Source organism: Papio anubis, chromosome 20 (genome assembly GCF_008728515.1).
Source record: "Papio anubis isolate 15944 chromosome 20, Panubis1.0, whole genome shotgun sequence".
Lineage (NCBI taxonomy): Eukaryota > Metazoa > Chordata > Mammalia > Primates > Cercopithecidae > Papio > Papio anubis.
This window is the reverse complement of record NC_044995.1, coordinates 12,670,477-12,693,679: the sequence shown is the minus strand read 5'-3', so window position 1 is coordinate 12,693,679 and position 23,203 is coordinate 12,670,477. Positions and strand designations below refer to the sequence as shown.

At 48.3% G+C, this 23,203-nt stretch overlaps 1 protein-coding gene across 2 annotated transcripts; it reads right to left on the bottom strand.

Annotated features, from left to right (window-relative positions):
• Positions 1-1,556: 1,556 nt before the first annotated feature.
• Positions 1,557-22,747, bottom strand: ZNF8 (zinc finger protein 8). 2 transcript variants are annotated; one of them, XM_009195521.2, is made up of 5 exons: positions 22,555-22,747; positions 15,879-16,005; positions 15,511-15,606; positions 8,894-10,378; positions 1,557-4,801 (listed from the first exon to the last, which is right to left on the bottom strand). In XM_009195521.2, the coding sequence occupies exons 1-4, from the start codon at positions 22,618-22,620 to the stop codon at positions 8,940-8,942; spliced, it is 1,728 nt and encodes a 575-aa protein (XP_009193785.1). In that variant the 5' UTR covers positions 22,621-22,747; the 3' UTR covers positions 1,557-4,801; positions 8,894-8,939. The 2 variants fall into 2 exon arrangements, with proteins under 2 accessions (XP_009193785.1, XP_003916305.1); XM_003916256.3 differs by lacking the exon at positions 1,557-4,801 and having other exon boundaries at positions 8,606-10,378.
• Positions 22,748-23,203: the final 456 nt, after the last annotated feature.

Here is a 23,203-nt window from a genome sequence, read left to right as displayed (position 1 = left end):
CTGTATCATTTCAAGTTGCTTTCAATCTAGAATGGATCCTGTTGTTTCTTTATAATGATCTTGGCAGTTTTCATGTATCCAAGCGAGTTTTCCAAAATGCCCTCCAATTTAGGCTTGTCCGTATAGAGTATAAAACAATCATCATCTAATTTTACACACTTGTTTTATTCCACTGACCCTGCACATTTCTCCACTGAACAATTTTTGAAAACTTTTTGAAACATGGCATTACACCGTATGAATGCCATTTATTTATCCCCTACCTCCAGGCATTTAGCTAGAAATTGAGCAACAGGTGTATGCAGTCCCTGTACATTTGTATGTTCAGGAGACTCCCTAATAATAGGCAGGCCCTGCATGATGCAAATCACCTTAATCGAGGGAGGTGTCCCGGTACAGTGTGGGACATGATAATTCCATCTACACACAAAAGGCCTGTATGACCTAGTGGAGGAGGTTCCCAATGTGCAAACTGACTCGGGTTACCCCTCCCTATTCCTACCACGGTCAGATCATCACAAGGGTCTTTAAAAATTCTATCAGCTATTTCCGGGCACGGTGGTTCACGCCTGTAATCCCAGCACTTTGGGAAGCCGAGGCGGGCGGATCACGAGGTCACGAGATCGAGACCATCCTGGCTAACACGGTGAAACCCCGTCTCTACTAAAAATACAAAAAATTAGCCGGGCATGGTGGTGGGCGCCTGTAGTACCAGCTACTTGGGAGGCAGTGAGCCGAGATCATGCCAATGCACTCCAGCCTGGGTGACGGAGTCAAAAAAATAAATAAATAAAAATAAAAACAAATAAAAATTATTTTTTTGCGATAGAGTGAGACTCTGTCATTAAAAAAAAAAAAAATTCTATCAGTTATCGGCCTGGCGCGGTGGCTCACGCCTGTCATCCCAGCACTTTGGGAGGCCACAGTGGGAGAACCACTTAAGCCCAGCAATTCAAGACCAGCCTGGGCAACATAGTGAGTCCCTGTTGCTATAAATGAAAAAAAAAACTTAAATAAAATTTTAAAAAAACATATTTACATCTAAATAGCTATACATGACTAGTGGCTACCATGTTGTACAGTGCATTCTGGAAGATGTCCATGTTGATTTCCTTACAAGAGACCTACGGGAGACTGCTTTTTCAGACTGGATGGAGATTTCTTTCCAGTTACCCATTGCAGAAACAACCTGAATACCTTGGAGGACATGCAAATAACACTGGAAATGGACTTGGCTGTTGCCTACAACTTGTATGTAGGGGGCTCTCATAATTGGGGCTCACTGATACAGGAAATTTTAAAAAGTAACTTGGAAATGTATGTGTGCGCTACAGCCACCTTCCAGGGACCTTTATCTTACATCTTTGGTATTGTCGAGTTAAAGCTGTTTTACACTCAACTGTTTCTGTCAACTGAACATACAAACACACATACACGAGTATATATAGAACAAGTAAGAATATGACCAAGACACACAGTCTCTGCTCATGTGAAGATTGTGTGGGAGACGCAGACAGTAAACAATGAAAGAAATTATCAAACTTACTTTAATTTGAAAGAGTTAAGATTTTTGTTTAAATTTATTTTTTGAACTGGTAATAATTTTACATGTTTCAAAAATTCCAAAAATATAGAAGGATAAAGAATGAAAATTACTCCTCATCACTCTCCTCCCAATTCTCCTGGCCAACCAGTATGCTTGACAGTTTTACCCTTTCAGAGATTGTGTGTACATATAAACAAATGTTTCTTATTTATTTATTTATTTATGAATGAGACGGAGTTTTGCTCTTGTTGCCCAAGCTGGAGTGCAATGGCACAATATTGGCTCACTGCAACCTCCACCTCCCAGGTTCAAGCGATTCTCCTGCCTCAGCCTACTGAGTAGCTCGGATTACAAGTGTGCACCACCACACCTGGCTTTTGTATTTTTAGTAGAGATGGGGTTTCACCATGTTGGTCAGGCTGGTCTTGAACTCCTGACCTCAGGTGATCCACCTGCCTCAGCCTCCCAAAGTGCTGGGATTACAGGCATGAGCCACCCCGCCCAGCCTGTTTCTTCTTTAAATAAATGGAAACATACTCTACAGTTTGACATCTTGCTTTTATCTACTTAACTATCTTGGAGCTCTTTCTCACATTAGCATAGTTTGAGGATCCCTAATTCAAAAATCTGAAATCTGAAACACTTCTGGTCCCGAGCAGTTTGAATAAGGGATACTCAACTTGTATATAAAGAGTTTTCATTTTTAAGGCTGTGATCTCCATTCCACCGTAAATGACTTAGCCAGTTCCCCATGGTGGACACGGAGGGTTGGTTCCAAATTCTGACTTTTAAAATTAATAGCCTAATGAAAACCATGTACAAACAGTCTGCACACATACAAATGCATGTGTAGGATTCATTACCAGCAGGTTTGCTTAGACAAAGGGTTTATGTATTTGTAATTTACATAGTGGCTGATGAACTGCCCTCCACAGAAGTTGTATCAATTCACATTCCCACTGGAAATGTATAAGAACCCCTCCAATGCCCCCTCTGAGAAAACTCAAGGCTGGTTAAATACTGGGTGGAGAGCACATTGTTACAATCCTCCTGAAAGTTAATTTAAAAAGCTACATGAAATTCATAGAGAAAATAATCAAAATATAGTAAGCATATGTTACAAGAGAACTAGAAGGGATTCCAAATTTCTAAACACAAGATAACTATACACATATATATTCCTCTGTGTGTATGTAAAATTTAGTGTACACTATATGTATGTGTAGACACACATGTATATTTTAAGAAAAATTGCAACGAAAATTAGTAAAATCCTAATAGTAAGGACCATCTATGGATGGCTAAAGTATAAGGAATTTTACACAAGTTTTCATATATATATATTTTTACTTTTATGCATTTTCCAAGTTTTGCTACAAAGAACTCACATTACTTTTACAAACAGAAAAAAACATGTCTTTTCCCTAGTTAACAGTAATTTCCACAGAGGAGTTTCTTCTCTGTTTCAAAATATCTACAAGGAAATCAGTAGGAATATCATGTTTAGAAAATGTGAACTGAAATGAGAAACAGAAAATATGCAAAGATCTGAAACACTTCTGGTCCCAAGCATTTCGATAAGGAATATTCAAGCTGTATATAAAGAGTCTTCATTTTTAAGAATATGATCACTATTCCACCATAAATGACTTAGCCGGTTCCCCATGGTGGACAAGGAGGTTGTTTCTAAATTTTTACTTTTAAAATCAATAGCATAATGAAAACCATGTAGCCTGCACACATATAAATATATATGTAGGATTCATTCCCAGCAGGTTTGGTGAGACAAAGGGTTTATGTATTTGTAATTTAGAGACTGATAAACTGCCCTCCACAGAAGATGTATAAGAACTCTCCCACACCCGCTTTGAGAACTCAAGGCTCGCTGAGTTCCGGTTGATTGCTTAATCCCAGCTTACCACTCAGTGAGGCTGCTATAACCTCAGCCAACCCCATGCCCTCTCAGAGAAGTATCAACTGTGACCCCTTCAGGACTGGCCATTTTGGGGGCCAAGGTGGAGGGAATGAGGCAATCACCGGCCTGACTTCCACAGCTGTCTAGAACCATGCTGTCACTGTTGGTCCCCCTGCTTCAGAGGGGAGGAGCTTTCCTGCTGGATTCCCAAGCCTGTGCCCCAAACTGCTGGTGGAGCAGAAAGGAGGAATGATCACGAATAGGGTTTTGGTACCAGACTGTTTGGTTCACGTTCTGGCTGGGCTGCTTGGTAGCACGTTGCTTCTCCTCTTAGGGCCGTCCTGCACTGTTGGTGGCGGTGGGGATGAAATGAAGTAAGCAAATCTGAAATGTTCACATGGCAAAATCAGGACCTCTAACTCCACGGAGTGGGGAAGGGGAGAGGCCAAGAAGACTGATGGCTGATTTTCTGGCTTCCCTGAAGGGTTGGCGAGTGGAAACCGCCTCCAGGAAAGGGATCAGGGAAGCAGAGACTAGTCTGGGCGGAAAATGAGTTTTGTTTGGGGTAGGCTGGGTTTGGGGAGCTTTCGGCACACCTCGGGGAGCTGCCCAGCAGCACACAGCAGTTGTCTGGGTCTGAAGCCCAAATCTCAGAAGCACCAGACTGATTTGGGAGTGAGCAGCACAAAGCTAGGGATGTGGATGACACCTGGGGAGGGCGTTGAGCACAAGGTGGACTCTGGGACAGGACCCCAGGGACCCCAACATTTAGGAGGGCTAACGGGAGGTTGAGAACTCCCTGAAGAGTTGGAAGGAACCCCACAATGCAAGGAGATGGAGCTTTGTAAAGAGGTTAGCAGGCTTCACAGTCCTGGGGATGAAGAGAGACGACACCAGAGGTGGTGCCCTGGACAGTGGTTGCAGTGGGTTCTGTGAAGCAGTAGGGGCGGACAGCAGGTCTGAAGTGTGAGCTGCCACCAAGGGAATGGGTAGCACAAGCAATTCTCCCAAGAGCTTGAAGGAGAAAAGCAGCAGATACGGCTAGCTGCCTCCATCATCCACTTCCCAAGACTTCTCTCCTACCTGTCTCCACCACAGAGGTTAGAAAGGTAAATACGAGGTTTCTAAGCCCCGCTGTTATTAGGGGTGGCCCCCTGACCCATCCGTGGCCAGTGAGACTTAGGGGGCCATATGCTGCAGGCTTCTGGGAGTGTTTTTCCTTTAAACATCATCAGAGATAAGTGTTGGCCTGCCCATTCCCTTCTTTCAGTCTTCACTGTGGATGCAAGGGCTGGAGCCATAGTAGTCTCCCCGTGATCACGATGGAAAGGTTGAGAGAACTGCAGAAAACATTGGCTATTACACAGCTGAGCCATTGAAAAGACAGCCTTTGAACAAAGCCTAATCTGTTTAAGCCATGGTCAGCTGGGTGCTGACATCAAATTCTAACTCCACGACTTCCTAGCTTGGGCTGGTTACTTTTATTTCAGTTACTACTAACTTTTGTCCTGTGCCTAATTTTGACTATCTGTAAAATGGTACTAACTCACAGAACAATTATTGTGGCAGTGTCTGAGGATGCAGCATTTAGCTATGCGAATGGAAGGTTATCTAAGGAGACAGAAGTGGCGCAGGTCAAGGTAGGAGGCCAGAGTTGCTGTGAAAAGTGAGCGCTGACACGGGCAATGTTTTGAGGACAACCCCAAAAAGGTAAGTGCAGAGAAACGAACCTGAGCCATCCACAGTGTCCTGTTGAACCTCTAGAGATGAACCACAAAGCTGGCTCTGGCATCCTGGAAGCCAGCTCTGCTTTAATTGAATAGCTGAGTTGTCACACTCCCAGCATCCAAAAAGCAAGAATGGACACGGGAAGTTCTGATGCTAATGAGTTCCAATGCTCAAACATTCCAACACGGTTATTCAAATTGCTGTTTGGCAGGGTGCAGTGGCTCACATCTGTAATCACAGCACTCTGGATGGCCAAGGTGGGAGGATCGCTTGAGCCCAGGAGTTTGAAACTGGCCTAGGCAATGTAGGAAAACCCCATCTCTACAAATAAGAAATTTGCTGTGTGTGGTGGTGCATGCCTGTAGTACCAGCTACAGGGGCAGCTGAGGCAGGAGAATCGCTTGAACCTGGGAGGTTGCAGTGAACCGCATGACACAGCAAGTCTCTATTTAAAAAAAAAAAGATAAATTCCAACCAAATGCACTGTGTGGATCTTGTTTAGATTATGATTACCATGAAACAAATAGAAAACAAAACAAAATTTATGAGGCAACCCAGAACATTTGAACACTAGATATTTGATATCTGTTTAATGTGATAATGACAATATAGTTCTAGTTGAGATTTAACAAAATTAATTTTTCCTGTTTCATCACAGAAAGTCAGTGAAAGTAGGCCAGGCGTGGTGGCTCACGCCTGTAATCCCAGCATTTTGGGAGACTGAGGCGGGCAGATCACTTGAGGTCACAAGTTTGAGACCAGCATGGCCAACATGGTAAAACTCCATCTCTACTAAAAATACAACAATTAGCCAGGCGTGGTAGTGCGCACCTGTAATCCCAGCTACTCAGAGGGCTGAAGCAAAAGAACTGCTTGAACCCGGGAGGTGGAGGTTGCAGTGAGCCAAGATTGTGCCACTGCACTCTAGACTGGGCGACAAAGCAACACTCCATCTCAAAAAGAAAAAGAGGGCCAAGTGCGGTGGTTCACACCTGTAATCCCAGCACTTTGGGAGGCCAAAGTGGGCAGATCATGAGGTCAGGAGATCAAGACCATCCTGGCTAACACGGTGAAAACCCGCCTCTACTAAAAATACAAAAAATTAGCCAGGTGTGGTAGCGGGCGCCTGTAGTCCAACTACTCAGGAGGCTGAGGCAAGAGAATGCCGTCCCGCGAGAGGCTGCAGTGAGCCAAGATCGCGCCACTGCACTCCAGCCTGGGCAACAGAGTGAGACTCCGTCTCAAAAAAAAAAAAAAAAAAAAAACAAATTAAGTGAAATTCTTTTTTTTTTTACTGCAATGCCCAGTGGAGAAGAATATGAACACCCTCAGGGCTACTGCTCTGCTTTGAACTCAGGCTCGGCAGTTTTACCCGCCATGGCTTTCACACTATCAGGGCACAGCAAAAATGCAAAATGACAGCTTAGTATGATTGTGAAATGGTTTTGTCCCAGTGGAGGAACATGGTTATATATATATCCAGGGCAGGAGAGTGTGGGGGAGGTAGGTGGGTGTACCAGCAAAAACATACTACTCATGTTTGAAAATGTCCACAATAAATCCTTAAAGGTTATTCAGAAAAATAAGTGGCTGGGCACAGTGGCTCATGCCTATAATCCCAACACTTTGGGACGCTAAGGTTCGAGACCAACCTCGGCAACACAGTGAGACCCTGTCTCTGCAAAAAATAAAAAAAAAATTAGGAATGGTGGCGCATGCCTGTGGTCCCAGCTACTTGGGAGGCTGGGGTGGGAGGATCACTTGAGCCCAGGAGGTCAAGGTTGCAAGTGACCAGTGATTATACCACTGACTCCAGCCTGGGCAAAAGAGTGAGACCCTGTCTCAAAAAAAAAAATACTAATAATAACAATAATGGATTATCTTCCTTATTTCACATCAGTTATGAATGCTGCAAAACAGTAAAGGATGTACTAAAAATACATCATGTATAAACTAGCTAATGACACCATTTGTTAAAATCAAGCTTATATGATTTCTAGTCCAGCCCTGATCAATCAATTTGAAGTTTTTTTTTTTTTTGAGACAGAGTCTTGCTCTCTCACCCAGGCTGGAGTGCAGTGGTGCGATCTCGGCTCACTGAAACCTCTGCCTCCCAGGTTCAAGCGAGTCTTGTGCCTCAGCCTCCCCCAGGTAGCTAGAATTACAGGCACGCGCCACCACACTTGGCTAACCTTTGTATTTTTAGTAGAGATAGGGTTTCACCACGGGTCCAAGCTAGTCTCAAACTCCTGACCTCAAGTGATCCGCCCTCCTCAGCCTCCCAGAGTGCTGGGATTACAAGCGTGAGCCACCACACCCAGCTTGAAGTTTTAAAAATGTCAGCTGCATTTCTGGGCTGGGTTTATACCCAGGTGGCTTCTCTACCTTGGCACTACTGACATTTGGAGCTAGAGAATTCTTTGTTGAGGAGCTGTCCCGGGCACAATAGGATGTTGAGCAGCATCCCTGGCTTCTACCCACTACATGACAGTGGCACCCTTCCTCCAGGCACAGCAACCAAAAATGTCTCTAGATGTCACCAAATGTGCCCTGGAGGCAAGAGCACCACCAGTTAAGAACCTCTGGCTCAGCTGGGCGTGGTAGCTCATGCCTGTAATCCCAGCACTTTGGGAGGCCGAGGTGGGCGGATCATGAGGTCAGGAGTTTGAGACCAGCCTGGCCAACATGGTGAAACCCCATCTCTACTAAAAATACAAAAATTAGCTGGCTGTGGTGGCGGGTGCCTGTAATCCCAGCTACTCAGGGGACTAAGGCGGGAGAATTGCTTTAACCTGGGAGGCGGAGGTTGTGGTGAGTCAAGACTGTGCCATTGCACTCCAGCCTGGGTGACAGAGCAAGACTCCATCTCAAAGAAAAAAACAAAAAAAAAGAACCTCTGGCTCATAGCAACACCAGATGTTTTTCAAGAGGAGCTGTGACACTCCCCTGCAGGGAATGCTGTGAAATTTCATGGGGGCTAGTCATGTAAGTGGGTTGGGGGTGTGGCTGAAATGTGGGCAGGAGCCCTGCATGCTGCAAAGATGGTGAGGAACAGAACCGCCCCCAGTGGACCACATCAACAGATGTGGAATAAGCAGTTTTCAGGGTATGAACTGAGAACCTAACTTGACTTCACACATAAGCACAAGCTAATTGCTGCATGCCTGGAATTTACCCAGAATTTCCCAGAAATGCAATAATAGCACATTGTGTTGTTAAAAACGTTTCCAGGAGTTGGTTACTACTTTGGAAGGTCACGTTCCACCTGGGAAGGCCCCTCACAATATTGCCATGGTCAACATCATACCCTCTACCAGTCCACAAGCAACAGGCTATTGTCCTAGGTCTCCTGGCAAAATTGGGCCCACAGTGACAAGGAGAAGTAGTGCACCAAGTCAGTACACATTACTCTACAATTTACTCTACCATAAATTACTTTCATTTTAATGATCCTTTACAAAATGGGGTTGCATACTGATTTCTTGACATTACACAGGTAGGTAGGTTATATTACCTGTGAACTCACTGTGCTGTAATGGAAGGAATGTCACAAAAGATGTCGCTAAAGAGGGCACTGAGTTTGACAGATTTGGACCAACCAACCTTGGGTGCTTGGGAAGCGTCATTTCCTCAGAAAGTCAGAAGTCACCAATGACATTTCTACCCCCAGCCCCTCTTTTCATGAGTACACTATGTGGACTTACCACATTTTTGTACCTGTGGTTAAAAGTCATCAGCAAAGTTTCTCTCCTATGTGGATTCTCTGATGTCAAATAACATGGAAGCGCCCACAGCAGGCTCTTCCACTCCAATAACGTGCACGGGGTTTTTCTCTTGCATGATTTTTTGGATGTCGAACAAAGCCAGGGCTCTACTTTCCGGCTGCCCTGCCTTTGCTCCGCCTGCAGAGCTCTTTCTGGAGTTCGAGTGTTCATGCTGAACTAGGCGTGAGTTCCTGCTCGAGGGCTCTTCACGCCGCCGGTGTCGCCCACGAGGCTGCTCCTCTCTGGTGTGAGTTATCTGGTGCCGGATGAGGTGAGAGCTCTGAATGAAACACTTCCCACACTGATTACATTTGAAGGGCCTGTCGCTCCGGTGAGTCCTCTCATCTTGACTCAAAGGTGGGTCACAGCCCAGGGCTTCTGTCCATTCATGCTTTGTGAGAGCTGGCGTCTGCTCAAAGATCAGCCTCTGGCGGCACTCAAAAGGCTTCTCCCCGGCGTGCTTCCGCTGGTGCTGGGCCAGGGATGAGCTGTGCCTGAAGCCCTTCCCGCAGTGGTTACACTCGTAGGGCCTCTCCTCGGTGTGAGTTCTCAGGTGCAGGAAAAGGCAAGTGGTCCGAGAGAAGGATTTCCCGCACACGCTGCAGGTGTACGGCTTCTCCCCAGTGTGTGTTCTCTTGTGCCGACCCAGGGAGGAGTTCTGGTTGAAGGCCCGCCCACAGTCCTGACACTCATAGGGCTTCTCCCCAGTGTGAATCCTCCGGTGGACGGTAAGGTGTGTACTATGGCAGAAAGACTTCCCACATTCGGCGCACTTGTAGGGCTTGTCTCCAGTGTGGATACGCTCGTGCTGCACGAGGGAGGAGTTCTGGCTGAAGGCTTTCCCGCACTCCTTGCACATATAAGGTCTTTCTCCCGTATGAATCCTCTTGTGCACAGTGAGGTGTGCGTTATGGTTAAACGACTTCCCACAGTCGGTACATTTGTAGGGTTTGTCCTGCGCCTGGTTTTTTGTGAGCTCCGTAACTGGAATGGCCTGACTGGAAGCTCTGTGACAGTCACTGTTTTCACCGGGCTGTTTTCCTGGGGAGCCTGTCTGCTGATTGACTACGCTGGAGTTATGTTCTGAGTCTGTAACCTGTGAGTCGTAAGTATAGAAATACTCTCCTCTAGAGATCTCCGGGAATGGATGTGGGCTTGAACTCAGGACGCAGTTTTCCCCGAGTCTGAGAGTTTTGTAGTCTTGATCTTGAACTGGTGCTTCCTTGAGGCCAAATTCCAACTGCTTCAAGTTACTCTGCTCCCTGAGTGCCAGACCCTGGCTCTGACACTCCCCGTCTTTCCCTAACGTGGTGGGATAAGGAGCACCTGTTGGGAATCCTTCCCTTCCCGTGACACGGGATGGCTCCTCTTCAGGAAGGCCCTCTTCCTTGCGTGATGCTTGGGTTTCAGATGGAGGCTCCCAGCCTGAAAGAAAACCCAGAGATCTCTGAGCTGTTGGGAGAAAACAAAGGAAGGGGGACAGGCCTCCAACACCGTAGGCCTGATATTGAACTGGGGTCCTAACCAGCTGCCCTGGCAAGTCCCCGATTCTCTTCTTATTTTAACATCAAACACGGCTTTGCTCATTCAACAAACATTTATTGGGCACCTGCTGTGGGTCATGCACTGGCAATGAAGTGAAGGTATGAGTTCCCTGTTCGCTGCTGTAACTTAAAACACACTTATTATCTCATAGTTCTGGGATGCAGAGGTCCTACAATCAAGGTGTTGGCAGGGCTGGTTTCTCCACAGGAGGTTCTGGGGAAAATCCTTGCATCTTCCCATTCCTAGAGGCCGCCTGCATTCCCGGCCCTTTCCGTCACCTCTGGAGCCGAGTACAGCATCTTCAGATCTCTCTCACTCACCTCTGCTTCTGTTGTCACATCTCCTTTTCTGATTCTGACCCTCTTGCTCACCCAGTATCCGAGATAACCAGTTCTGGGGATTAGGACAGGGACTCTGTTATAAGCCAGGCTCCCCTGCTTTCCCCAAGCCCTCTCAAGCCCTCTCATCTGCTCTCGTCCTGACCAAAATACACGTCATGTGTTCATTCATTCCGGGTCCACCTCACCACACTAGAATGTTCACAGCCAGTGCCTAGAAATGACAAGTAGTAGAAGCTCAAAAATATCTGTCTCAGTGAATGCTGAAGGAACCTTTCAAGGGAATGAATGAATGAGAGCTTGACAACAGGAGAGATGCTGGAGCAGCTGAAGCTGGCCAGGTGCCAGGCTTCCTGCTCAGTCACCTCTGGCCCCCAAATATGACTCTCTGGCTAGGTCCAGTGGCTCATGCCTGTAATCCTAGCACTTTGGGAGGCCGAGGCGGGAGGATCACTTGAGGTCAGGAGTTCAAAACCAGCCTGGCCAACCCTGTCTCTACTAAAAATACAAAAATTATTTGGGCGTGGTGGTGTACACCTGTAGTCCCAGCCACTCAGGAACCTAAGGCACGAGAATCGCTTGAACCCAGGAGGCGAAGTTTGCAGTGAACCAAGACCACACCACTGCACTCCCGCCTGGGCGACCAAGCGAGACTCTGTCTCAAAAAAAAAAAAAAAAAAAATTGACTCTCTACATAGCACCCAGAGGTTTCTTCTAAAATATAAGTCACTTCACACAAAAATTTATACACTATGTTCACAGCAGCACTGTTAATTAACAGGCAAAAATGGAAACAACCCAAATGCCCCTCAACAAATGGATAAGCAAAACATGGTCTATCCACACAATGGGACATTATTCAGCCACAAAAAAGAACAAAGTAGTGACATATGCTACAACATGGATAAGCTGGAAAACATTATGCTGAGTGAAAAAAGGCAGATACAAAGGTCACGAATTAGAAGATTCCATTCATATGGAATGTCTAGAACAGGAAAATCCGCAGAGACAGAAGGTAGGTTACTGGTTGGCAGGGGATGGGAAAGACAGAGAGTGACTTCTAATGGGTGACTTTTGGGTGACTGCTATGGACTGAATGTCAATAGCAAAATTCCTGTGTTGAAACCCTAATCCCCAATGTGAGGGTACTTGGAGATGAGGCCTTTGGGGGGTGATTAGGTCATGAGGGTGGGGCCTTTAAGAATGAGATTAGTGACCTTATAAGAAGAAATACCACAGGGCTTGCTTCCTCTCTCTGCCATATGAGGGCACAGAGAGAAGGCGGCCTTCTGCAATCGAGGAAGGGGCCCTTACTAGGGCCTGAATCAGCTGGCAATGTGCTCATAGAATTCCAGCCTACGGAACTGTGAGAAATAAATGTCTGCTGTATAAGACACCCAGGCGGTGGTATTTTGTCATGGTACCCCAAGCTGACTAAGATGGTGATGAAATGTTCTGGAATTAGATAGTATAGATGCACACAATCTGAGAATATACTCAAAACCACTGACTGGTACACTTTAACAGGTGAACTTACGGTATGTGAATTGTATCTCGATAAAGCTATTATGCAAAACCAAACAGACCCACCCTCTTCCCCACTGCAAGCCAGTCCTGGTCACTCCTCTATTCACTCTGCAGTCACTTCTGAGGGTGGATATGACCCTGTGCCCTTCTCCACCATGCCCTGGCTGGCCTGACCTCCTGACTCTTGCCCCAAGCCCACTCTGCTCCACATGGTTCCTCACATCCCTCCAATGCATCCCCCATACTCCCTCCTGGGGCCCTTGGCACCTGCTGCTCCCTCTGCCAAGAACCCACATCCCCAGACATCTGCCCACCTTGCTCCCTGTGCCCCAGCTTGAGTCACTTTCTCAGAGCGGCCTCCCTGCCAGTCCTGGGGCATGAGTGCCCCACCTCGCCCTCCCCAGGTGCCTTTTCCTTTACAGCCTCATCACGGCCTGGCACTGGCATCCATCTCTCAGACTTCCATCTCCCAGATGCTGAGTGAGGGCTCAGCCTTTCCTGTCATTCTTTGCTGCATCCACAGCACAAACAGCAGCACATGGCAGGTCCTCAGGAATATCCACGGAACAGGCTCGTGAGCCAGGATAATGGCTGAGAGACAACATGGACGAAACACGGAGACTGAACACAACACTGTGACCCTGGCCAAGACTAACGCTGCCTGCTGGGAGAGTGCGGAAGAGCATCCGGAGGAGGGGGACTTGAGAACACTAGTGGGGTGAACTGGCCTGGCCAGGAACAGCAAAGAGCGCTGAGATTGAGACAGGCTCCAACTCCAGCCTGACTCCCGGCTGCCCAGAACGACTCACTGAGCCTGGCACTTGGGAAGCCACGGAGTCTCTGGAGAGAGGGTGAGCAGTTGATGAAGAGAGGAAATGGGAGAAGAGCTGGGACTGCAGTCAGCCAGGAGGTGACCTGCAGCAGGGGAAGCTGAGCAACCACAAGAGGGAACCAGTAAGGAATGATGCCAGATGAGTGACAGGGGCCAAGGAGGGGCTTGAGATCGCTCAGCCATCCCTGAGCCCACAAACCCCTGTGAGTGCACTGGGAGTGGGAGCTGCCTGGACAGGGATTCTTTACCATTATTTTATTTTTGAGGCAAGGTCTTGCTCTGTTGCCCAGACTGAAGTGCAGCGGCATGATCTCAGCTCACTGCAACCTCTACCTCCTGGGCTCAGCCTCCTCAACAGCTGAGACCACAGGCATGCAACACCACACCCAGCTAATTTTTTCGCATTTTTTGTAGAGATGTGGTTTTGCCAGGTTGCCCAGGCTGGTCTTGAACTCTTGGACTCAAGCGAACCACCCGCCTTGGCCTCCCAAAATTCTGGCATTACAGGCGTAAGCCACCATGCCCGGCCTCTTTTCCTTTATTTTTTTAATGCTCTGTTGCTCACCCTGGAGTGCAGTGGTGCCATCGTAGCTCACTGTAGCCTTGAACTCCAGGGCTTAAGTGATCCTCCCCACTCAGCCTCATAAGTAGGTACGTCTACAGGCACACACCACCATGCCAGATAATTTTAAAATTTTTTTGTAGAGACGGGGTCTTCTTCTATTGACTAGGCTTCTCTTCCTTAAAAATAATTTAAAAATTTACTCTCTCTTTAATCATGTGGTATGCTGAATAATGGCCCCTCAAAGATGTCCCCATCCCAATCCCTGGAACCTTATGTGGCAAAAGGAATATTGTAGCTGTGATTAAGAATCTTGAAATGGGCCAGGCGCGGTGGCTCATGCCTGTAGTCCCAGCACTTTGGGAGGCCAAAGTAGGTGGATTGCTTGAGCCCAGGAGTTCGAGCCCAGCCTGGGCAACATGGTAAAACCCCATCTCTACTTAAAATACAAAAATTACCAGGACATGGTGGTGCACACCTGTAATCCCAGCTACTCGGGAGGGTGAGGTGGGAAGATCACTTGAACTACGGAGGTCAAGGCTGCAGTGAACCATGATTACGCCACTGCACTCCAGCCTAGGTGACAGAGGGAGACCCTGTCTTTTTTTTTTTTTTTTTTTTTTTGAGACGGAGTCTGGCTCTGTCGCCCAGGCTGGAGTGCAGTGGCCGGATCTCAGCTCACTGCAAGCTCCGCCTCCCGGGTTCACGCCATTCTCCTGCCTCAGCCTCCCGAGTAGCTGGGACTACAGGCGCCCGCCACCTCGCCCGGCTAGTTTTTTGTATTTTTTAGTAGAGACGGGGTTTCACCGTGTTAGCCAGGATGGACTCGATCTCCTGACCTCGTGATCCGCCCGTCTCGGCCTCCCAAAGTGCTGGGATTACAGGCGTGAGCCACCGCGCCCGGCAAGACCCTGTCTTAAAAACAAAACAAAACACAAAACACAAAGAATCTGGACATGCAAGAATGAAATAGAGGAGACGAAGAGCAGGTTCACACATTAGAAACGATCCCACAGAAAGGACAAGCTGAGAAGGATGGTGAGAGAGGAAATGACCTGGAACCTAGAAAGGAAGATGAAGCTGAGAGGGAGGAAGGGGTGGGATTCTCAGCACTGGAGCAGAGGTGATGACCTCTGAGCTTAGAGATGGGGAGCTCAGGTGAGAAGGCTGCGGAGCACTGTGCAGAAAAGATTTAACAGGGCAGGCCTGAGACCAGCATTCTTAGGAGAAGCCTGTTCACAAGGTTAGCCCTTGGCTGCAACTGAGAATTTGGATTTGGGGATGGTTCCCACCACCCTAACTGAGGAGAGTGCACACACTATGTGGTTTATTCTAAACACTGGCTTTCTCCTGGTAGCCTGGAACCTTGGTCTGTGCTAGGCAGAGAGTGTCTATGTGACAGCCTCAGTCAAAACTCCTAGCACTGAGTCTCTGACAAGATTCCCTGGGAGAGTTCATGTCTCATGAGGTGTCACACCTGAGTGCTGGGGAGCCTGGCACATCCTGAGTGACTCCACAGTGAGGGGACCCTGGAGGCTCATGCCTGGCTTCCTCTGACTTATCCCCATGCGCCTTTCCCCTTTGTTGGTCTCACTATACTGAGAGCTGTCAGCGTGACTTGATGCTGAGTCCTGTGTACTCCTAGTGAATGGGGTGGTCTTCAGGACCACCAACCACCACTCCTTCCATGAAGTGCGTCTCCAGTGACCTGCCGGGCTGCTCCCATTAGCTGCTCCCACAGAGGGGGTCTCACCTGGATGGCAGCCCTGGATCGTTCCTCTCTCGGCCACCCATAGCTCAGTCCCTTGCTCCAGCTGGGAGATGACTTCAGGCTTCGGGAGCTCAGGACCTGGAAATGGGGAAGAACACAGGAGGCGAGGGGCTGCTCGGGACAGAAACAAGCCCGGGCTCCAGACCAGACTCCCGACTGAGAGGACATGTGGGCGCCTCACAACACGGCGAAGTCGGTGAAGCTCTGCATTGCAATGGAAAAGGGCAGACCTCCCTCTTCATGCACTCCCCACAGGGAGTGAGGACCCAAGGTCAGGTCCTCACACCAGAGGCCCCAGGACTTATAACCCGGGGAGAATCAGCTGTCGCACCTCGCGAAGCCGGTCTTACCTATGGAGAGCAGGTGCCCAAAGGTCTCCAGCATCACGTCACGGTAGAGGATCCTCTGGGTAGGGTCCAGCTGCCCCCATTCCTCCTGGGTAAAGTCCACAGCCACATCCCGGAAGGTCACTGGTTCCTGAAACATCACACACATTCTCAATCAGCTGGACTATCTCCATCAGTGCTTTCTGGCAGAGGAAGAATGGAAAAGGAGAAAACAGGCAGGCCCGTGTCACGAGAGACTGCACGTTATGAATGATGGGAGTCAGGTCTCACTGGGCACCTATTAGGCCACTACACATAGGTGTGGGTTGTACAGTGAGGACATGTGAGAGGACTCACCAAATCAACGCCAAGCAGAGCTGACCTACATCGTCAAGACAGATGAGGGTACCAGCAGAATGTGGCCTAAACCACCAATTTGCAGGTTTTAAGTAAAACAGATACTGTTTTAGGATAGTGTGTTACACAGCAGCTAACTAATACACTCACTAACACTTAGATACAAAGTGAAATTGGCTGGGCGTGGTGGCACATGCGTAATCCCGTAATCCCGGCTACTTGGGAAGGTGAGGCAGGAGAATCACTTGAGTCCAGGAGGCAGAGCTTGCAGTGAGCCAAGATTGCACCACTGCACTCTAGCTGAGGCGACAGAGTGAGACTCCACCTCAAAAAAAAAACATCCAAAGGGAGGTTCACCATCCTTCCTGAAAAGAGGAGGACATGAGGCTGGGGTCAGAAATTCACCTGCTTTCAGGGCAAAGCAGGCTCACATGACCGAAGTGGGCCAGTTTCAGAACCCACACTCACCTGTGAGTAGTGGGACTGGAGGTGAGAGGGAGCATGGACCTTGTCTGAAGGAGCAGCCGGGACTCAGAACTGACTGATTATGGGAAAATACAGGCCCCTTTGTCAGAACTGCTCATCTCTAAAGAGAAGCTGAAAATTAGGTCAGATTTTTATGTGAAAAATTATTTTTCTTTTTGAGGTAGAGTCTCGCTCTGTCACGCAGGCTGGAGTGCAGTGGTGCCACACCTCCGCTTACTGCAACCTCTGCCTCCCGGGTTCAAGTGATTCTCCTGCCCCAGCCTCCCTAATAGCTGGGACTACAGGAGCGCATCACCACGCCCAGCTAATTTTTGTGTTTTTAGTAAAGACGAGGTTTTACCATGTTGGCCAGGGCGGTCTCAAACCCCTAGCCTCAAGGGATCCATCTGCCTCGGCCTCCCAAAGTGCTGGGATTACAGGCGTGAGCTGTCGCACATGGCCTTTATGTGAAGAATTCTGACTTTTATAAGTTGATGCAACATTACCTAAAATGTGTCCCATAAACAAAGCCCTTCTGCAGCCATGCTTGAAAGCCAGATATTTCTGGATCAGAGTCTTGGCTCAGTCACTTCGTCCCCAAGAAGCATCTTTGCTTCCCAGTTTCCATATCAACAAAGCATCACCCCTTGGGGGCTGTATAATGATTAAGTGGTTTACAAACACTTCCTACGGGACATCTGGATAGCCACATGGAAAAGAGTAAAGATAGTCCCTGTCTCAGCATATTTTCTGTTGCTGTAACCAATTATCACAGACTGGATAATTTATTGTTTTTTTGTTTTTTTTGTTTTTCCTCGAGATGGAGTCTTACTCTGTCAATCAGGCTGGAGTGCAGTGGCACAATCTTGGCTCACTGCAACCTCTGCCTCCTGGATTCAGTTCATTCTCCTGGCTCAGCCTCCTGAGTAGCTGGGACTACAGGCACATACCACCAAATCCAGCTAATTTTTGTACTTTTTAGTAGAGACAGGGTTTCTCCGTGTTGGTTGGCCAGGCTGGTCTCGAACTCATGACCTCAAGTGATCCTCCCACCTTCTCCTCCTAAAGACGAGGTAATTTATAAAGAAAGTTTTGTTCTCTCTCTCTTTCAATAACTTAGATAAAGGAAGTTGATTTCTGGGCTGGGTGTGGTGGCTCATGCCTATAATCCCAGCACTTTGGGAGGCCAAGGCGGGCAGATCACGAGGTCAGGAAATCAAGACCATCCTGGCTAATACGATGAAACCCTGTTTCTACTAAAAATACAAAAAATTAGCCAGGTGTGGTGGTGGGCGCCTGTAGTACCAGCTACATGGGAGGCTGAGGCAGGAGAATGGCATGAACCCAGGAGGCAGAGGTTGCAGTGAGCCAAGATCGCATCACTGCACACCAGTCTGGGCGACAGAGTGAGACTCTGACTTAAAAAAAAAAAAAAGTTTACTTCTTACAGTTCTGAAGGCTAGGAAGTCTAATATCATGGTACTGGCATCCAGTGAGGGCCTTCTTGTTGTGTCATAAGATGGTGGAGGGCATCACATGGTGAGAGGGTAAGACTGTGCCAGCTCAGGTCTCTCTCTCCTTCTAAAGCCACTAGTCCCATCAAGGGAGTCCCATTCTGATAACCTTTTCTAATCCTAAATTTCTCCCAAAGGTCACCACCTTCAAATACTATCAACACATGAAATTTGGGGGACACATTCAAACCAACACAGACTTCTACCTTATACTATATATAAAAATTAACTCAAAACAAATCAGGCTGGCTGGGCAGAGCGGCTCATGCCTATAATCCCAGCACTTTGTGAGGCTGAGCCAGGCAGATCACTTGAGTCCAGGAGATCAAGACCGGCCTGGGCAACATGGTAAAACCCTGCCTCTACAAAAAAAAAAAAAAAAAGAGAAGAAAAAAATTAGCAAGGCTGCCTGTAGTCCCAGGTACTTGGGAGGCTGATGTAGGAGGAGTGCTTGAGTCTGGGAGGTAGAGGTTGCAGACAGCCAAGATCATGCCACTGCACTCCAGCCTAAGCAACCAGAGTGACATCCTGTCTCAAACAAACAAACAAACAAAAAGAAATAAAATAAAATAAAATAAAATAAAATAAAATAAAAACAAAGCCATAAATGTAAGAGGTTGGGCACGGGGGCTCACGCCTGTAATCCCAGCACTTTGGGAGGCTGAGGCGGGCGGATTGCTGGAGCTGAGGAGTTCGCGACTAGCCTGGGTAACATGGTGAAACCCCATCTCTACTAAAATATGAAAAAGTAGCTGGGCGTGGCAGCGTGCGCCTGTAGTCCCAGCTACTCAAGAGGCTGAGGCAGGAGAATTCCTTGAACCCAGGAGGCAGAGGTTGCAGTGAGCCGAGATCGTGCCATTGCACTCCAGCCTGGGCGACACAGCGAGACTCTGTCTCAAAAATAAATAAATAAATAAAAATAAAATAAAATAAAAAGTAAGAGCTAAAACTATAAAACTCTTAGAGGAAAACAGAGATAAATCTTTGTTACCTTGGATTTGGCAAGGGATTCTCAGATATGAAACAAAAAGCATAAGCAACAAAATGTAATCAAAACAAAAACTTTTGTAGTTCAAAGGACATTAGCAAGAAAGTGAAAAGACAACTCACAGAATGGGAGATAATAATTGGAAATCACATTTCTGATAAGAGACTTGTATCTAGAGTATGTAATGAACACATACAACTCCGTAATAAAAAGACAACCCAGTTAAAACAGGCAAAGAATCTGTATAGTTATTTGAAGAATATATAAAAGAAGATACACAAATGGCAAATAAGTACATGAAAAGATGGTCAACATCATTAGTCATCAAGGAAATGAAAAATCAAAACCACAAACCATCAGTGTTGCTGCTAGGTTAAAAAACAAAACAAAACAAAACCACACACACCAAATACTTCAATTTTTTTATTTTTTGAGACAGGGCCTCACTCTGTTGACCAGGCTGCAGTGCAGTAGGTGCAATCTTGGTTCACTGCAACCTCCATCTCCCAGGTTCACGTGATTCTCCCACCTCAGCTTCCCAAGTAACTGGGATTACAGGCATGTGCCACCAAACCCAGGTAATTTTTGTACTTTTAGTAGAGATGGGGTTGCACCATGTTGGCCAGGTTAGTCTTGAACTCCTAACCTGAAGTGATCCATCTGCTGCGGCCTCTCAAAGTGCTGGGATTACAGGCATGAGCCACTGCACCAGGCCCCAAATACTTCAATTTTAAAAGGACATTTCCTTTTAAGAAAAACGTGAGTAGATTAAAAACACGAAAGAAATGTTAGTACAGGTAGCAGGTGGCTCTGATAGGAAACATACAGAAAGATGCCTTTGGTTGGGAACTGAGGTCTCTGCTCCTGTCTCTGTGTCTTCACTTTCCTCCACTCAGAATGTCCACCAATTTTGATACGTGCTTCCCATGCCTCCTGCCCCCACCTCCCATCATCACCCATTCTGCAAGAGTCACTGGTGACAGCCTAGACACCAGGTCCACTGAGTACTGGTCTGTCCAAGCCATGAGAGTTCTCCGTAGTATCATACAAGTCCTTCATGCCTCCTCTTGGCCTCCTTCTTGGAATTCTAGCAGAAGCCCACTCCTTGCTGTCTCATGATGTTCGTTCTGCCCCACATCAGATCCCTCTTGTCTTGCACTTCTGGGACCTGAAGGGGTGGGGCTGTGCTCAGATGTTTCTCCTTTACACATTCTTCTGCTGCCCAGGCCACCCCAGTATCAGCCAACACCTGGCCAATGGGCCCTAACCACTTCTCTCTTTTCCCCACTGCCTTAGTTGAGCTGTCAGTATCTCCCTTTCCACCAGCCCCTAATGCATGAGTGGGTTTTTTTCAACCCTATGCCAGTCCTGCTTAAAACACGTGAGTGGCTCCTTCTCATCACTGGATACTGGATGCCTCCTCTCAGCCTGGTATGGTAGACTGAGATATATAATGGCCTCCAAGGATATCCAGGTCCTAGTTCCTAGAACCTGTGAATATTACTATATATGGTAAAAGGAACTGTGCAAATGTGATTAGGATTTTCAAACAGAAAAATTATCCTGGATTATTCAGGTAGGCCCTAATTACAATCACAAGTGTCTTTATGAGAGGTAGACAGAGGGAGCTGTGACTATAGAAGACATAAAGCAATATGATCACTGAAGCAACATGCTACACTGCTGGCTTTGAAGACGGGCAAAGGGCCATGAGGCAAGGAATAGAAGGTCTGTAGCTCTCACAGAGCCTTGGTAGGGAGGGTAACTCTGCTCATACTTTGATTCCAGCCCAGAAAACCAATTTCAGACTTCTGACCTCCAGAACCATAAGGACAAATGTTGTTCTGAGCCACAAAATTTCTAGTGAATTATTACAGCAGACACAGATAACCAGATAAAACACTGGACCTTGGAGCTCTCCATTCTGGTCCTTGTCTCCTGTGATGGACAGTCTCCAAGATGCTCCCCCACCACCTCTGCCAATGACCTCCAGCCCTGGTGTGGTCCCCTCCAACACTGAACAAGGTTGACTTTGTAACCAGTAAGACACTGTGGAAGTGACAGGAGTGTGAATTCTGAATTCAGGTCATGGAAGGTGTTACAGTGTCTACCTTGCCCTCTCCCGGATCGCTTGTTCTGTGGGAAGCCAGATGCCATGTTGAAAGGATCCCCAGCAGTTCCAAAGAGAGGCCTACATGGAGAACGACTGAGGTCTCCCATCAACAGACATGTGAGTGAGCCATCTTGGAGGTGGATCCTCCAGCCTCAATTAAGTCTCAGGTGACAACACCTATGCTGACATTTTCACTGTAATTTCATGGGCCTGGACCAGAACCACCAGCTAGGTCATTCCACTACTCCTAATTGTCGGAACCTGTGAGATCTTTATTGTTGTTCCAGGTCACAAAGTTTTGAGCTACACAGCAACAGGTAACTAATACACTTTCTCTCAAGCCTTTCTTATTGCTCATTCCGTGTCCCCCATCCACAGCAAGAACAAACTAAAATGTGGTAGCATTTCATGCAAATTTGAAGTAACAGACATCTGAAAACCTGCAACCTAAGATTATCAAGTCTCACTTTGTGTACCAAATCTGAAATAATGCAAATCCCCATGAACAAACCAACGACAAAAAAAAAAAGTACATAATTTCAAAGTTGCAGAGCTTGAGGAAGTATAATTATTGTTGTTTCCTGCCAGGCGAGGCAGCACTTTATGGAGAACACAGGCAGCAGCCACTTTGTCTAGAAAGTGGAGCTCTCCTGGCCAGATGGCCCTGCAAGCACTGGCCGCCCTGCACTGCAGCTCTCCCACAGTCTCGCAGGGGACGACCCTGGTAGTCACTCTCATCAAACTCAGTGCGTGGTGACCCATCGTTGCCCCCAAGAGGTCGTGCCCAAGCCCCAGGGCAGGGGCTCCGCGGTGCTGGGGTCCCGGTGGGTGTCGGCTGACTCCACGCGTTAAAGCATCTCTATTCGATGATTCGTGCCACCTGGGCACCCGGCCAACGCTACAGTTACTGTTATCCGTCAACACGAGGACAGACCTTCCTGGAACGGGTAAGGGTGTCGAGGGGCGGAGCCGAACGCGGGAGCTGGGCCTGCCGGATTCTCTCGGGAATGACCGACCCCAGCCCTGGGGAGGACACGGCCGCGTGGAGCATGCGCATTCGGGGGCCTGGCGCCTGGTTGGAACCCCGGTTCCCCCTCTGACCCGCCAGGCTGGTCACCACGCCCCGACCCGCGCCTCAGTTTCCCCACGTGTCAAGGGCTTAACAGCGGTGCCGCCCTCATCGCGCCGCGAGGTGAAAGGGTCAGTCTCAGCGGCAGACGCTTGCCCGGAGCCCGCGGCCGTCGTTATTGTTGTTATTGTTACCTGAAGCCGGGTCGCCGGCGGCCCCACAGACATCACCCCCGCTGCCCCTTCGTCCTCAGGGTCCATGATGGATCGCCCAGTGAAGGACAGCGCCTGAGGTGATCCCCAGACCAGAGAGGCACTCCAGCCAAAGGGGACCACCCGACTCGGCGAACGCCGGACAATGGCGGCCGCACCGGCGACGCGGCGACTACAACTCCCAGTAGGTTGTGCGGCGAGCCACAGCTCTCGGCCAATGGGAGCCTCCGCCGGCCTGGCCTTCGACCAATGGAAGCATTATGGCCGATGGCCAATGGGAGCCTCCACCCGCTGGCGTCTGGCCAATGGGAGCGCTCAGTTGGGGCTGGTGGGGGCGGTGTTGCTCCGGGCTGCGATACCCGCTAGGGTGCGGGCAACCAGAGGCCTCAGTCATGGGTAGGGAGCACGGGCGGACCCCGAGAGATGGCGGATTGTGGGGCTGGGGATCGTTCGCTGGGGGCCGTGCACGTCTCCGCGGGCCGGGCCTGCTCTTCCCGGGAGCTTGCGCGGGAGGAGGCCCGTGGCTGTTCCGCTTTACCCTCTGCTCCGCGGTGCCTAAAACGCACACGCATCAGTCACAGGACGACTTAGGGGTTTGTTCATAAAAAAGATTTTGGGGGTAGCGGCTGGA

Bases quoted from the DNA above. Each gene is read 5' to 3' on its own strand.
- ZNF8 (XM_009195521.2), bottom strand. From the start codon at position 22,620: ATGGACCCTGAGGACGAAGGGGCAGCGGGGGTGATGTCTGTGGGGCCG. The intron at 16,006-22,554 runs GTAACAATAACA...GTGATGTTTCAG, and splicing joins CGCCGGCGACCCGGCTTCAG to GAACCAGTGACCTTCCGGGA. The intron at 10,379-15,510 runs GTGAGACCCCCT...GTTTTCTTTCAG, and splicing joins GATCCAGGGCTGCCATCCAG to GCTGGGAGCCTCCATCTGAA.